General features: G+C 35.8%; 1 protein-coding gene across 4 annotated transcripts; it reads right to left on the bottom strand.

Annotated features, from left to right (window-relative positions):
• Window positions 1–333: 333 nt before the first annotated feature.
• On the bottom strand, window positions 334–16,558 carry LOC115979567. Of its 4 annotated transcripts, none has more exons than XM_031101618.1 (3): window positions 14,550–16,558; window positions 1,591–1,740; window positions 334–570 (listed from the first exon to the last, which is right to left on the bottom strand). In XM_031101618.1, exon 1 carries the CDS (start codon window positions 15,899–15,901, stop codon window positions 14,777–14,779), a length of 1,125 nt encoding a protein of 374 aa, XP_030957478.1. In that variant the 5' UTR covers window positions 15,902–16,558; the 3' UTR covers window positions 334–570; window positions 1,591–1,740; window positions 14,550–14,776. The 4 variants fall into 4 exon arrangements, with proteins under 4 accessions (XP_030957478.1, XP_030957479.1, XP_030957480.1 ...); XM_031101619.1 differs by having other exon boundaries at window positions 334–557; XM_031101620.1 differs by lacking the exon at window positions 334–570 and adding an exon at window positions 1,170–1,294.
• Window positions 16,559–17,092: the final 534 nt, after the last annotated feature.

Genomic DNA, 17,092 nt, shown 5'->3' with positions numbered 1-17,092 from the left:
GATGCTCTGCGTGATCTCCAAGGTTCCTCATCATTAAAAATGGAGTTTTATTTATCTGACGACGAAGTCCCCTACCTTATTGCATTCCATCTGTTTTTTTTTTTTTTTTTGGTTGCTTCTGATCTTTAGGTTTAGAGCCTAGTATCCAATTTTGGTGTATTGGGATTAACTTGTAGAGCACTGATCTTTTGTCCATTTTTTTAGCAATGCATTTAAATCTGGTCAATGAGCTTGAATTAGCTCAGCCTAAATTACAATATGAAAAGATTTATTTATTAACCAATCCCAATCTCTTCCTCCGCCTTTTCTTTAACTAAGTTCATATGCCTCTAGTACATGAGCAAATCTCTTATTCATCAACAAGAGACTTTGCCTGTTTAGTTAACTAGAACCCCAAGTTACATGGTGTTAAGTTGGGTTAAGGAGAACAGCAACAATTCCAAGATCTTTCTCTGCAGCGAGGACAAGATTAGGCCTGACCTCTACTTTAATCAAATGCCTAACTTTGTAGAAGTCAAGAAGGCAGCTTAAGGCAGCACATACAATAGCACTAGAACCTGAAAGTCCTGTCTGAAATGTCAAAATCATAACTTAAGCCCTGTTGCAATATCAAAAGAGTCAAAAATTAAGTTCTAAATGACTCTCTTCTATTGAAGAGAAGATTAGCAACAACAACAAAGAGACACTACAACACATTTGGTCACAAAAGGTCACATAAAAACTTTGCTACAAAATCAAAAAGTGAAATATGCTTGCAATTCAGTTTTGTCTACAAGCAAAAATATATAACATCAAATACAGTTCTTGAGGTATGGATGGTCTCTTTCACATTGTTTTTTTTTTTTTTTTTGATAATCACTTTCAGCATTGTCCACAAACATTAAGGAAAAGGTAACCTACAAACAAGGTAATGCATATAAAAATTTCACAAAGTGAGAAATATTTAAATCTTAATGTGTTAAATTAAACATCAATTACAATATATTGGAAGACGCAAGATAACCATGGTTATAATGGCATTCATGAGCAAGTGCATAATAGAAAAAATAAATTAAAAAGAAAAGACAAGAAATGGGACTCATGCCTTGTCATTTATTCATCTTTCAAGTCAATTCCTCTCAAAATAGACAATAACAAATAAGTAAATATATATATTTAAATTGGTAAGTTACACATACAACCAATAAGTCTTGAATCCACAATCTCACCCTACACCTAGAGCTTGGAAAGGGAGGAGGTGCCGATTGAATAAGAGCTCATTGGCAACAAACAAATGAGTATTACCAGGACATAACTGCTTCATAGAGGAAAATCAAATCAGAAACAAGAATGTAACTCACTCAACAGAAACAATCTTTTCCACAACGTAATACATGTTATTCCTTGTCATTTTACCAAGATAGAGGGTTGGATAAATAGATGGTGCAAACCTCAAAGCCAATAAAATAGACATGTAGCAAACAGTAAACTTCGCAAACAAACATAGGAATACTGGAAAAAATAAATCATGGAGATGTGTATCACAACTGAAATAATGATTATCACAAAAAGAGCTAAGAAATTTCCGGTAGAACTGGACTAAAGCTTTACCTGACGAGGGATATTAGTGTCATATGGTAGAGTGAAATTGCCTTCATGAAGATCAATCTTGTTATCCTTGCAATAATTATGGAAAACTCTACAAATTGCCATAAGCAATCGTACACCTCCATAATAACCTTCATTATCTAACCGACTCACCTGTAAACAAAGGTAAAAGGACATTTTTTATTATGATGAATCCAGAACCTGTAGCGTCGTGTACATGGACTGAGATAAGACTTGATCACCACAACATTCTATATGAAGGGAAAAAAACCTTAACATTAAAAAACACACCCATCAAGAAAGAGAGACGAACTAAAATATATAATAATGTAAGATAAGCTGCTTCCCCCCCAAAAAAAAAACTCTAGCCAAACACAAATTGTGAATTGGACAATGTCAAGCCAAACACAAATTGTGATTTAGAAGGTATTACTGGATACCGGGAATCAGCCACTCCAAAACAAATGCCGTACGGCCACCCACCATGACCTCTCCCAGACCCTGAAGTGGAAGTTTTGTGAACTGAGTACGACTAACAGTATACTGGGTTACTGAAAAACTAACACTAGAGGAACACCATCACCTACAATTACCGGACAAAAGAATTTTCACACATAACTCCAAATACATATCAGAACAAAAAAGCTATAACTTTGGTATGCAAAAGTTTACCTTTCAATCTGTTAAAAGAAACATATAAATACTTAGTGACAACACACTCTCCTGAACAAATGTCCTTTATCCTACCACATGCAAACTACAGAATTGCACACAGTTTGTGAAAAAAATACCCACACTCCTAAACAATCGATTCGGCAAATGCAGCAGTTTAAGGCATCAAATATACAACTGCATCAACTCTAGAAATCTGCATTTTTTGCTCTATTCAGAGCCATATCCAATGTCCGGTTCACAAAGGCTTCAATTGAACTGATGTGACATCATACGTATCCAGTCCTTGCCGCCCACAAATGTGCAACAAATCCACAGATTTTGCTCTATCCATCACACTCAATTGGCAAACATGATTTAATAATAATTCCAAGGGCATTTCTCCTAAGCATAAAGGACAACATATTCATCCAAATTTGATTTTGAGGAAATTCTTCCAACCCACTACATGGCGACTAATATAATTATTCCCAAGTACTTTTTGAAAGCTTTTGCGGAAACAATATAAAACAAAATCATATTTTCATTTAAAGATCGTTGTACCACACAACCATGGATTCTAAATAGAATAAAATTGCGTACCTCTCTTAGCAACCCAAGCGTGTTGCCTCCCAAGGTATTCACGTCTCTCTCTCTATTTCTTTTGAGTTTTCAGAAGACTGCAGTATCACACAGTAGTTCTGATGGCCAACCACTAAATATGATATTATAAAATCTTATTTTATAGTAGACTTTTAAAAACCCTAGAGAGAGATTGGACGTGGGATCCTTAGGGATCCTAATCTTCAGCCGCAAGATTTTATCAATAACTTTTTGAACGTTATTGACTTATCTTGAAACTCTTTCCAAAATTATTTCTTAATTTTCTCAATCATATCAAGAAAATATCTGAACTTCTACATATTGCAATAATGTCCATCAACACATTGCAATTGACCCCTGAAGATTAGAGATTTACAAATGAGGTCTCATTTCATACAATTTTATATCTATGTCCTTCCACCATACTATATTCCCACAAGCCACTAGGACTGGATAAATATCATTGTTATGTCCCTAGCTTATGTGACCCTTAATTTCTTGATTTCATAATTTCTATTGGACTCCAAAATATTTATAAAAACTCTTTAAATATATATATATATATATATACACAATATTATATATATATGAAAAAAAAACATTTTTGAAAAATGTCACCGGCCGGTTTTGTTTTGAGTCCAACTTCAACATGAAAATCAACTGAATATACTATCTTCTTTAGAGACTGGTGGATTCATTGTTGAGCATTTATATATTTTACTCATTACATACATAACCCAACGTGTCTGTATATAGCCTTTAAAATTAGCATCACCAGTTGACATTGTCAAAGTTATGTGCATAATAAATAAATATACACAAACCCCTCATGTTTGAGGACAATAGAAAAATTGTGATAGAACAACCTTTTAAATAACAATGATCACTCCATAAGGTGTTCTTGATCAGATCCAATTCAGTGTATGTACTTGTTACATTACACCCACTTGTTTGCTTAAAGTCACTACTTCAATGATGGAGTAAATCATCCTATCATATAGCAGCACAACAAGTGTAGGCTTCAATGGTAATATTCAATTAATATCCACAGCCTAGAACAATTTAATAATATATGAAAAATCATTACTCCCTGTCTTTGGTTCCTTAACCATTAACATGATTTTTCCTACAGAGGTGACATCACATGCCACATTTAAACAATGAAATATACCTATAAAAATTATGAATGTGAAAATAGAATTTTATCATCAAATAAAAATGCACAGTATTGTTTTTGAGGGCACATAATTCTAACAATCTCCCACTTGCACTCAAAACCAATCATACATGTATTTAATACCCATTGCTTCCAAATGTTTCTCAAACACTTTTTGAGACAATGCCTTTGTGAGTGGATCTGCAACATTATTGGCAGAGGCAATCTTTGTTATTGCTACATCACCTCTTTGTATAATATCACGTATCAAGTGATATTTACGTGCAATATGTTTTGTCCTTTGATGAGCCCTTGGTTCTACTGCATTTGCAATAGCCCCATTATTGTCACAATAGATAGTAATGGGTGACTCAATAGAAGGAACAACTTCAAGTTCTTGAATGAACTTGCGAATCCACACAGCTTCCTTTGCAGCTTCACTTGCAGCTATATACTCTGCTTCTGTAGTAGAGTCTGCAGTAGTATCTTGCTTGCAACTTCTCCAACTTATTGCTCCCTTGCCAAGAGTGAACACAAATCCAGAAATTGATTTTCTATCATCAATATCAGATTGAAAATCAGAATCTGTATACCCTTGGACAGTCAAATCCTCACCACCAAACACCAAGAAATAATGTTTGGTCCTATTTAAATATTTGAGGATATATTTCACTGCTGTCCAATGCTCAGAACCTGGATTGGATTGATATCTACTCACAATGCTCACTGCATAACAAATGTCTGGCCTAGTGCAAAGCATTGCGTACATGAGACTTCCTACAGCCGAAGCATAAGGACAGTTTCTCATTTTCTCTCTCTCTTCTTGTGTTTTAGGACACATTTGATTAGAGAGATGAATTCCATGTCTAAAAGGTGAAAACCCTTTCTTGGAATCTTGCATGCTAAACCTAGCCAATATCTTGTCAATATAATTGACTTGTGAAAGTCCCAATAACCTTTTCTTTCGGTCTCTAAACAATTTGATTCCGAGTATATAGGACGCTTCACCAAGATCTTTCATTGCAAAGTGACTAGATAACCATATTTTTATAGATGACATTGCTCCTACATCATTGCCAATGAGTAGTATGTCATCTACATAAAGAACTAAAAATGTAATAGTGCTCCCACTAACCTTTTTGTAAACACAGGGTTCATCCATATTTTGTGAGAAACCAAACGATTTGATTGCCTCATCAAAACGGATGTTCCAACTGCGTGATGCTTGCTTTAGGCCGTATATAGATCTCATCAACTTGCACACTTTTGATTCTTGACCATGAGATATGAAACCTTCTGGCTGGTCCATAAAAATTTCTTCTCGAATGTGTCCATTCAAGAAAGCTGTTTTAACATCCATTTGCCATATCTCATAATCATAATGTGCAGCAATTGACAATAGAATCCTTATGGACTTTAGCATGGCTACTGGCGAAAAAGTTTCCTCATAATCAATTCCAGCCTTTTGATTATACCCTTTTGCCACTAGCCTAGCTTTATAGGTCTCCACCTTACCATTAGGTCCTATCTTCCTTTTGTAGACCCATTTACAACCAATAGGCTTAATACCTTCTGGTTTGTCTACTAAGGTCCAGACCTGGTTGGTATACATTGAGTCCATCTCTGATTCCATGGCCCTTTTCCAATTCTCAACGTCCTTATCAGTCATTGCTTCTTGATAAGTAAAAGGGTCATTATCATGCTCCTCTGACTCCATTAGATAAATCTCATTTAACAAAGTGAGTCTAACTGGAGGCCTGATAGTCCTTTTACTACGTCGAGTTTCTTGTATTTTGCTTGGTTCAGTAGGCACTATTACTTGCTCTTCATTATACTCATTCAACTCAGCCATTGGGTTATCAATTTGTTCATCAAGAGAAACTTTTGCTCTACTTTCATTTAGGCTATAATCTTCCTCAAGAAAAATAGCATTCCTGCTCACAAACACTTTTTGCTCACTAGGATTGTAAAAATAGAAACCAGTAGACATCTTGGGATAGCCAACAAATAGACATCTATCACTCCTAAGTCCTAGCTTATCCATATTAGACTTTCTAACATGTGCTGGACAACCCCATATCTTTAAGTGATTTAGACTTGGTTTCTTACCAGTCCATAACTCATATGGGGTATTAGGAACTGATTTGGTAGGGACTCTATTTAATAAATAAACAGCAGTCTCCAAAGCATAACCCCAAAATGAAATTGGCAACTCTGACATGCTCATCATAGAACGAACCATATCTAATAAGGTTCTATTTCTTCTTTCAGCTACACCATTATGTTGAGGTGTGGCAGGGGGAGTCAATTGAGAAATAATCCCATTTTCCTTTAGATATTGCTTAAATTGATCCAAGAGGTATTCTCCTCCTCTATCAGGGCGAAGAACTTTTATGCATTTTCCAGCTTGTTTCTCAACCTCATTACGAAATTCTTTGAACTTTTCAAAGGATTCAGATTTATGTTTCATTAGGTACAAATAGCCATACCTAGAATAATCATCAATGAAAGTAATGAAGTAATAGAAACCACCTCTTGCCATGTGATTCATAGGACCACAAACATCAGTGTGTATTAATCCTAATACATCAGTGGCTCTAGCTCCCTTTCCTGTAAAGGGACTTTTGGTCATTTTCCCTTGTAAGCAAGGCTCACAAATTGGATAAGGCTCTACCTTCAAAAGATTCAATGGCCCATCCCTTACCAATCTATTGATTCGGTCAATATTGATATGACCAAGCCTTAAGTGCCACAAATAGGTAGGATTAACATCTCTTTTTCTTTTAAGAGATAACACACTGGTAGCAATATCATTCTCAACACAATTAATAGAATTATCAATAGAACTCAAAAAATAAAGACCATCTTGTAAAATGCCAGAAGTTACAAATTTATTATTAAACTTAACAACAAGTTTAGAAGTAAAAAGAAATGAATATCCTGAACAACCAAGTTTTGAAACTGAAACTAAATTTCTTCGCACTTCTGGCACATATAAGCAATCTTCTAAAACAAGAGTTCTACTAGAAGATAATTCTAAATAAAAGGTTCCAATGGCAGTGGCTGCAACAGTTGCACCAGTCCCCATCTTTAGGATCACCTCCCCTTCATTTAGCCTTCGGGTCTCCTTGAACCCCTGCAACACATTGCAAATGTGTGAGATTGTACCAGAATCTACACACCAAGAATCAAATGGACCATCCATTAAATTTGTTTCAATAACGAGCAAATTAGGCATACCTTCTGCAGGTTTGTCATTCTTCAGAGAAGCCAAATAATGGCGACAGTTTCTCTTCCAATGACCAGGCTTACCACAATGGAAACAATTTCCTTTTGCTTTCTTTTTCTCAGTGTCCTTATTCACTTTGTCACCTTGAGCCTTATTGAATGACTGAGACCCTTTTCTCTTAAAGTTCTTACCCTTAGGCTTAAACTTAAAAGAAGAATCAGATTTTTCAGCCAACATTACAGTAGGCTTTTCTTTCTTGATGAGATCCTCAGCTGCTTTCAACATATTGAGCAGCTCTGACAATGTCACTACCATCTTATTCATGTTATAGTTCATGATAAACTGATTAAAAGAATCAGGTAAAGATGCTAGGATCACATCAACTTGGGTCTCACTATCAATTTCTGCACCAAGCATATCCAGTTCATTGATGAAAGAAATCATCTTCAGGACATGTTCCCGAACTGGAGTTCCTTCCACCATTTTGGTGGACATGAGATTTTTCATAGCAGTTTGCCGTGCACTTCTGCTTTGTTCTCCAAACATCTCTTTGAGGTGCAGCATCATATCTTGTGCTGTAACTAGGCCTTGGCATTGTTTTTGCAACACATTGGTCATAGAGGCCATTATGTAGCATTTAGCCATTTCATCAGCCTCATGCCACTTATTAAATGCATCTCTTTGCGCCTCAGTGGCATCAGCTAAAGCAAGTTCTGGTGCCTCAGTATTAAGGACATGAGCTATCTTATCAGCAGTGAGAACAATGATTAGGTTCCTTTTCCAATCTACATAGTTTGGTCCAGACAATCGATTTTCATCCAAAATCTTAGCTAAGGGATTAAAATTGGTCATAATGAATCTGCAAAATAATACAAAATAATATTTTCACATACATATATCCATCATATTCAGGTTTTTGAATAACTAATGGTACCTCCCACAAGAACAAAATATCATAGATTCCCAGAACAGAATATAACAATTATATTCATAAATAGTTCGAAGTGGGCATCGGGAACCCTTACCTTGCATGCTCCAATAATTTCTTTTGAAATATACTGTGCACACCATATAAAGGCAAATAGATACTATTCATCATAATTTCATCTCATGTTTCTAATTTTATTTAATTTATCTATGACTCCCGATTTACTTTTGGCCTCCAAATCAAACATGTTTTACACTATTTTAGTGGTCATGTTTATTTGGATAAGTGCAAACCATTATCTAAGTGTGATATATGTACTAGTATGATTATGTTGCTATTTTAGCCACACTCCCACCAGTCATACACACACCTGTCTTCCCAAGAAGTAAACAAGAGGAACTACTAAACCAAAATCAAGTCTATCCTTTTGGCTTCAACAAAATTTTAATTTAAAAGAACCTTTATTCACCGACAATGGAGGGCCATAGGAATTATTCTATAAAATTATCCTATTTAGCACTTAGCATATATCAACACTGGGATGTAACTGTAAAGTGAGTCAATGCACTAAATATCATTCTTTATGTGTCTAACACAACTCCCACCAATTGAGATTCAATACCTTAATTCGGCAATACTCAAGATTTTATCAATATAAAAGGGTGAGTCAATGAACCAATATATATCAATATAGGTTACACAGATAAGCACATATACATGCATGTAGGTTCATAATAGACAATCTATCAAAGACAATCTATAACATAAAAGACAATCTATGAAGCCTACATATGAAACCATAAAAGGACAATCTGTAAAGCATGTATAGGCTACGGCGCACAAAAGCAATATACAATATATAAGGCATAAGAGACAATCCATGAAGCCTACACATGAAACCTAATCTATAAAGCATTTGGAGGCTTACAACACTACTGCGGCGCACAAAAGCAAGGTATTTTAATTGATGTTCTCCACTTCACCGAATGAAAATATTTAACATATCACATATGTATATCAATCACGGCATATAAGAAACATATCTCGGCAAGCATATTGATATTAAATAATAATTTAAAATCCATGATTAATTGTGGTTTGCTCTGATACCACTGAAAGCTTTTGCGGAAACAATATAAAACAAAATCATATTTTCATTTAAAGATCGTTGTACCACACAACCATGGATTCTAAATAGAATAAAATTGCGTACCTCTCTTAGCAACCCAAGCGTGTTGCCTCCCAAGGTATTCACGTCTCTCTCTCTATTTCTTTTGAGTTTTCAGAAGACTGCAGTATCACACAGTAGTTCTGATGGCCAACCACTAAATATGATATTATAAAATCTTATTTTATAGTAGACTTTTAAAAACCCTAGAGAGAGATTGGACGTGGGATCCTTAGGGATCCTAATCTTCAGCCGTAGGATTTTATCAATAACTTTTTGAACGTTATTGACTTATCTTGAAACTCTTTCCAAAATTATTTCTTAATTTTCTCAATCATATCAAGAAAATATCTGAACTTCTACATATTGCAATAATGTCCATCAACACATTGCAATTGACCCCTGAAGATTAGAGATTTACAAATGAGGTCCCATTTCATACAATTTTATATCTATGTCCTTCCACCATACTATATTCCCACAAGCCACTAGGACTGGATAAATATCATTGTTATGTCCCTAGCTTATGTGACCCTTAATTTCTTGATTTCATAATTTCTATTGGACTCCAAAATATTTATAAAAACTCTTTAAATATATATATATATATATACAATATTATATATATATGAAAAAACATTTTTGAAAAATGTCACCGGCCGGTTTTGTTTTGAGTCCAACTTCAATATGAAAATCAACTGAATATACTATCTTCTTTAGAGACTGGTGGATTCATTGTTGAGCATTTATATATTTTACTCATTACATACATAACCCAACGTGTCTGTATATAGCCTTTAAAATTGGCATCACCAGTTGACATTGTCAAAGTTATGTGCATAATAAATAAATATACACAAACCCCTCATGTTTGAGGACAATAGAAAAATTGTGATAGAACAACCTTTTAAATAACAATGATCACTCCATAAGGTGTTCTTGATCAGATCCAATTCAGTGTATGTACTTGTTACATTACACCCACTTGTTTGCTTAAAGTCACTACTTCAATGATGGAGTAAATCATCCTATCATATAGCAGCACAACAAGTGTAGGCTTCAATGGTAATATTCAATTAATATCCACAGCCTAGAACAATTTAATAACATATGAAAAATCATTACTCCCTGTCTTTGGTTCCTTAACCATTAACATGATTTTTCCTACAGAGGTGACATCACATGCCACATTTAAACAATAAAATATACCTATAAAAATTATGAATGTGAAAATAGAATTTTATCATCAAATAAAAACGCACAGTATTGTTTTTGAGGGCACATAATTCTAACACTTTTAGGACCTATTTAAAAGTCACATGACTTGTTTGAATCAGTCAATGAGTCGTGATTACAATACAAGTAGAATCGCCATATAAAGGGTTAGAGGAGATTCTTAATATATATAGATTTAAACCATATAAAGGGTTAAAGGAGATTCTTAATATATATAGATTTAAAGTAATTATTTAGCAATTGGATCTGACATATTAGTAGGTCCCATTGATAACATATACCTGATAGGATTCACTCCCAGACTCAGAGCAGTAAAAAATAATTCTCCAAATCTTATACATGAAATTCCACCAGTTACCATATCAAAAACCGAACCTTTAAATCCCACTCATCAAGATATAACCTTCAAATTTCATCGCATCCAACCTTTCACAACAAATGCAAGCTACAGATCAAATCTAAATCACATTCTAATACCCAAAAAAAAAAAAAAAAAACCCATTTAGAGAAATGTAGATAACACCAAAATAAACAACAAAAACAAAAGTCGAGCTTGTTATACATTGCATGCAATACCAAACCCAATAACAAAAATATATACATATATATATTCACCCAAAGCTTCAAATTCAAAGCACTATATTGCCGATCAATTAAAAGAGAGAGAGAGAGAGAGAGAGAGAGAGAGAGAGAGCAGGTGAGGGAGAGACTGGAACTGGACGAGATCGTGGGTGGGATGGGGAGTGATGATGAGGTGATCAGACGGCTGCAATTGAACGTCAGCCCAGAAGTTATCGAAAGTGAAAGAGATGGTGTTGCCATAATACACGTCGCTTGGATTTCCAAGCAGTCCAACTCTAGCATAAGCCTTGGGCTCTATCACTTTTTTGTTATTCTCATTTTTTGATGATTCCATTGTTCTTTCTTCCTATTTGCAAAAACTGAGAATTCTGATTTCTTCTTCTTCCTAAAATTCTGTTCTATATATACATACGATATGAGGTGCCACGTCAGCCTCAAGTGTTGCTGTTGCTGAGGTTTTCCTTTCTTCAGTTTGAGTTTATCTAATGAATACACCCTGTCTAAAGTCTAATGCTCTGCCAAATCTAGACATATGGTATTTCACTTTTAATGACTTAATAAGGTGGCATGGATAATGGAAATTTTAATTTTTTTTTTTTTGATACAAAGCTTGCCATTACAAACAGACAAGCAGAGAAGAGGAAAACAACATAGCTCACAAAGAAGAGCAACAAGCGCTGTTCAATACAATCAGCTTGAACAATATCCTGCACTACCCTAGGAAGAACTCCTCTCCACCCCTGCGTGTCTTCACTTCACCTAGCCAAATGAGCTAATTCATGAGCAACTTTGTTATAATCCCAATTCACATGATTGACCTTCCAACTGGTAAAAGAGCTCAGCAAGGCAAGGATGCCTTGAAACAGATGGCCAATGCTCCCTTCCATAAAACTCTCATTAATACTATTAACAATGGAAATAGCGTCAAATTCAACAATAATCTGAGTAAGCTTCATATCTCTTGCAAGCAGAATCCCAGCTTCCATGGCAAGAGCTTCCACCTCCTCAACTGAAAACTGACCTTGCAGGAATTTACCACAAGCCGCAAGAATTGCACCACAAGAGTCACGAATAACAGCTCCAACACTAGAGTTTCGCCCATCCTCCGACGTCGCCCCATCAACATTGATTTTGAAAACTCCAGGTAATGGAGGGGTCCACCTACTATTTTCCTTCGCTGGATTCATGTTCAAAGCAAACAAAGCACCTTTATAATCTTGTAGAAAACTCCTAGCAAACCTCCAAATCTGACTCGGCAATCGGCATTTTGAATCATAGGCAACTTGATTCCTATTATACCAAACAAACCAAGCAGCCCCAAAAAACACCTCCAAATCACAATTAGTGCCATTCTTCAAAATATCCAAAGCTACATCAGAGATGTCCATTAGCCCCTACCAATTTTCCACACTACTTCCCTCCCAATGATCCCAAACTCTTCTAGCTACTTCACATTTAATAATTGAGTGAAAAAGAGTCTCAAACTCTAAGCCACAACAAGGACACAAGTCATTAACCCCAATACCTCTTTTTTGCAAATTCACCATTGTAGGAAGAGCATCCACACATGCCCTCCAAGCAAATATTTTAATCTTTGTTGGAATATGTAAGTGCCATAACTTCCTCCACAATAGTTCTCTCGGGTCATTATAAGAACATTCTCCCACCTCAGGTGATTCCACTAAGCTAAATGCAACATAATACGCACTTTTAACAATAAAAACACCTCTATTATTGCCAACCCAAATAATTTTATCATTCGGAAGATTATAGCTAATTGGAATATTAAGAATAGTCCTTGCTTCTAATGGCAAGAATAGAGACTTCACTAGGTCCACTTTCCATCTTCTAGAATCAAAATCAAGAAGAGTTGAGACCATGGGGAAATTATCAAAATTTTGAGGAGGAGGAGAAATAACCTTGTACGTTGTAGGATTGGGCAACCACTTACCTTCCCAAATATGAATCAATTTCCCGTTGCCAACTCTCCAACGTGTTCCTTTCTTCACAACTTCAAGCCCCTGCATTATGCTTCTCCAAGTAAAGGATGGGCTAGACCCCAAACCAGCTTTAAGAACATCACCATGGGGATAATACTTAGCTTTATACATACGAGCTACTAATGAGCTTGGGTTCTCCAGGAGCCTCCAACCATGCTTTGCAAGCATGGCAAGATTAAACGCTTGGAGATTTCTGAAACTCATACCACCTTTAAGCTTTGACTTGCATAACTTCCTCCAACTCACCCAAGCAACCTTAGATTCCTGACCCCTCTAACCCCACCAAAACTTCCTCATCATGCTTTCAATCTCATCACACAAACCCTTAGGAAGCTAAAAACAGCTCATAGTGTACGTAGGGATAGCTTGGGCCACCGCTTTGATCAAAATCTCTCTACCACCAATAGAAAGAATTTTTTCCTTCCATCCAGACAGTTTCCTTCCCACCCTTTCTTTGATCTCCGCAAACACTTCAATCTTAGATTTGCCAATGATTGAAGGAAGACCAAGATACTTACTATGGCGAGAATCCTGCATCGACCCAAGAATATCCAAAGTCTCAATTTTCTTCTCTTCAGGGGTATTGGCACTAAAGAACACCGATGATTTGTCTGTATTGATTTTTTGACCCGAAGCAGCCTTATACGGACGAAAGATATCAATTAGATGTTAGCATTCTTGGCTGCTAACTTTGCAAAAAAGTAGACTGTCATCCGCAAAAAAAAAGGTGTGATATCATAGGGTAGCCTTTACAAATTGAAAGTCCACTCATAGTGTGACTTCTTACAGCCTTATTAATAAGTGAAGAAAAACCATCTGCACATAGAAGAAACAAATAAGATGACAGAGGTCCCCTTGACGGAGTCCCCTTGATGGCACAATATTACCATGAGCTACCCCATTTATAAGCACAGAATAGGAGACAGTTATTATGCAGCTCATTATCAAGCCAATCCACCTTTCATGAAAACCCAATTTTCTCATAACTTGCTCTATGAAGCCCCATTTCACCCTATTGTAAGCCTTACTCATGTCCAATTTAATTGTCATATAACAATCCTTACTCTCTTTCTTATGCTCTAAGTAATGCATCATCTCAAAAGCAATAAGAACATTATCTGTTATAAGCCTTCCAGCAGTAAAAGCACTTTGATTTTCCGATATTATATGGGGGAGGATCAATTTTAGATGATTAGCAAGGACCTTAGCAATAAGTTTATAAATAACATTGCTTAGACTAATAGGTCTAAACTTCGTCATTCTAGAAGGATTATTTTTTGGGACAAGAGTAATATAAGTTTTATTAATATCAGCCATGGACATATCAGAATTTAAGACATTAAGAACCACATTCACAACATCATTACCCACAATATCCCAAAATTTTTTATAAAAGACAACAGACATACCATCTGGGCCGAGGGATTTGGTTGGGTGCATTTGTTTTAAGGCTACTTCAACTTCTTCCTTAGTGAATTGCTTAATAAGATCTTGATTCATCTCAATAGACACCTTTGATTCCATAGTGTCAATAACCTCCTGAATTCTATCCGGATGAGATGTCGTATAAAGCTTCTCAAAATAAGATACAGCAACTTCTACCACACCCAAAGTAGACTCTCTACAGACCCCCATATCATCCAACAGTCTGGTGATTGTGTTTTTCTTTTTCCTCCTGGAAGTATTTTGTATTGCGATCTCCAAGACCCATCCACTGAACTTTTGATCTTTGTTGCCACATAACTTCCTCACAGTCCAGCAACTCATTAATCTCCTTTCTGATCTTGTTTATCTCCCTTCCATTCCTTCCATTCTGATCCCTTAAGACCAGATTATTTAAAACATTCCTCTTCTTTTGAATCTGTCTTGGGACATGGCCAAAAACCGTTTTGTTCCATCTTGAAAGTTCATCTGCACATCTTTTAAGACCGGCCACTATATCACTAGGGTTATTAGCTCTCACACTTCCAATCCAAGCCTCCTTAATAACATCTCTACAATCCTCTCTTCTTGTCCACATAGCTTCAAACTGAAATCTTCTCTTCCGGGGGCTTTGCGGAGCAAAGGAATCAGTGATTAAGAGTGCACAATGGTCACTAGTAGTTTCCACAAGATGGTGCACTCTCATGTCCCTAAAATTATCAATCCATTCCTGCGTAACTAGAGCACGATCCAACCGAAGATACATTCTATACCTTCCCTCTTGCATATTGCACCAAGTGAACTCTAGACCACAGAACCCAAGGTCCATGAATCTACAACAATTAATTGCTTCCCTAAACTCATCCATCTGCTTCTGAGATCTTCGAGCTCCCCCCATTTTCTCCGCAGCGGAAACAATTTCATTAAAATCCCCAAAACAAAGCCAGGGAAGCTGAAATTTTCTATTAAGAACCCTTAATAAATCCCATGACTCCTTCCTTCTATGACCCTCAGGATTTCCATAGAACCCGGTAATCCGCCATTTAAACCCTAAACCTTCAGTAACAATGGCATCAATATGCCTATCTGAATAACTTTGAACATTAACACTAATATCCTTCCTCCACAAAAGAGCTAAACCTCCGCTTCTTCCATGACTAGGAACAACTAACCCATTAATAAAACCAACACTCCCCTTCTTTTTATCCATACTGTTCTTTTTCAGTTTTGTTTTCGATAAGAAAACAAAATCGGGATCCCATTGTTGCACCAAACTGCATAATGCTCGAACTGATCGAGGGTTCCCAAGCCCTCGGCAATTCCATCCTAAAACCCTCATTAAAACATATCCAAAAAAGTTTAAATGATACAAGGGTACAACCAGAGCATTAAGCAAACCCAATACAAAGGGAAAGTCCCAAAATCAAACTTCTGATAACCACATAAATAAACACAAATCATATAAAATACTCATTGATTGCTTGGAAACCCCCTTGGCCGAATCACACCAACTCTAGGAGTAACCCCACTTGCCAGAAATTCATCCCACAAAAATGCCTCTGGGGGCTTCAATCACCCACACCTTCAGCACAAGATCTTCAAAGAGATTGCAAAGGGCTAAGATTAATCACCGAAAACCAACCAACTACAAAACTATACTCACTCCAGCACTATTGGACCCACGGCAAAGGGCTAAGATCTACACAGCACAATCGGATCCACTTCAGATACTGAGAAAACCCTTGATGAATCGATAAAGACCTACAAAGGGGTTGGAGGACTAACGATGGTGAAAACGGTAAAGAGCCACAAAGGGGTTGGAGGACTAACGATGGAACCCAAGCTCACAAGCCAGCCAAGATGAACTCATGCATACACTATCGGTGACCAAAAATTTGCGCTAAGAAGGAGAGGGCTGGAACACCACGATCTAGAGAGAAAAGAGAGAGATAGAACTCTCTAGAAAGGATTGGAACCTTTCGGTTCAGAGAGAACAAACTCCTACTTGGGAGAGAAAATTTAACCAAACATAGACATAGAACCGTACTTTTAAAAATTTGATGTCAATGGTAGGCCACATGATAATTAACAAAAGTTTGTTTTGTAGAGACGTGATAGATATTTATTATGATTATATTATTAAATAAGAAGCGTGATAAATATTTAAATATTGAGAATACTATGTAAAATTGTTTAAAGTTTTCGATTTTATGCATATTATTATTAGCCAATAGTTTGTGCAATAAATAGAAATTTTTCTCAAAATATGATATTTTCTTTCTTTTGTTTGTTTGTTTTTTTTTTTTTTTTTTTTTTTTTTTTTTTTTTTCCTTCTAAAATTTGGAATTTGATAAAAGTGGTAGTTATTAATAAATATTTATATTATTGTATTTGTATATAAAACTATTCATATTACTATTTAAAGAAAACATGGTGTCACAATGGAATCTTTATACCATTCAAAATTAATTGAAAAGTATGTGTCATTATATTAGAGTGAAAGAAAAAGAAAAGGAAAAAAAATGTGAGG

This window comes from Quercus lobata, chromosome 3, assembly GCF_001633185.2.
Source record: "Quercus lobata isolate SW786 chromosome 3, ValleyOak3.0 Primary Assembly, whole genome shotgun sequence".
In the NCBI taxonomy this organism is placed as follows: Eukaryota; Viridiplantae; Streptophyta; class Magnoliopsida; order Fagales; family Fagaceae; genus Quercus; species Quercus lobata.
This window is presented reverse-complemented; position numbering and strand designations above follow the sequence as displayed.

Coding starts and splice junctions, on each gene's coding strand:
- LOC115979567 (XM_031101618.1), bottom strand. CDS start 15,901: ATGAGGGTTTTAGGATGGAATTGCCGAGGGCTTGGGAACCCTCGATCA.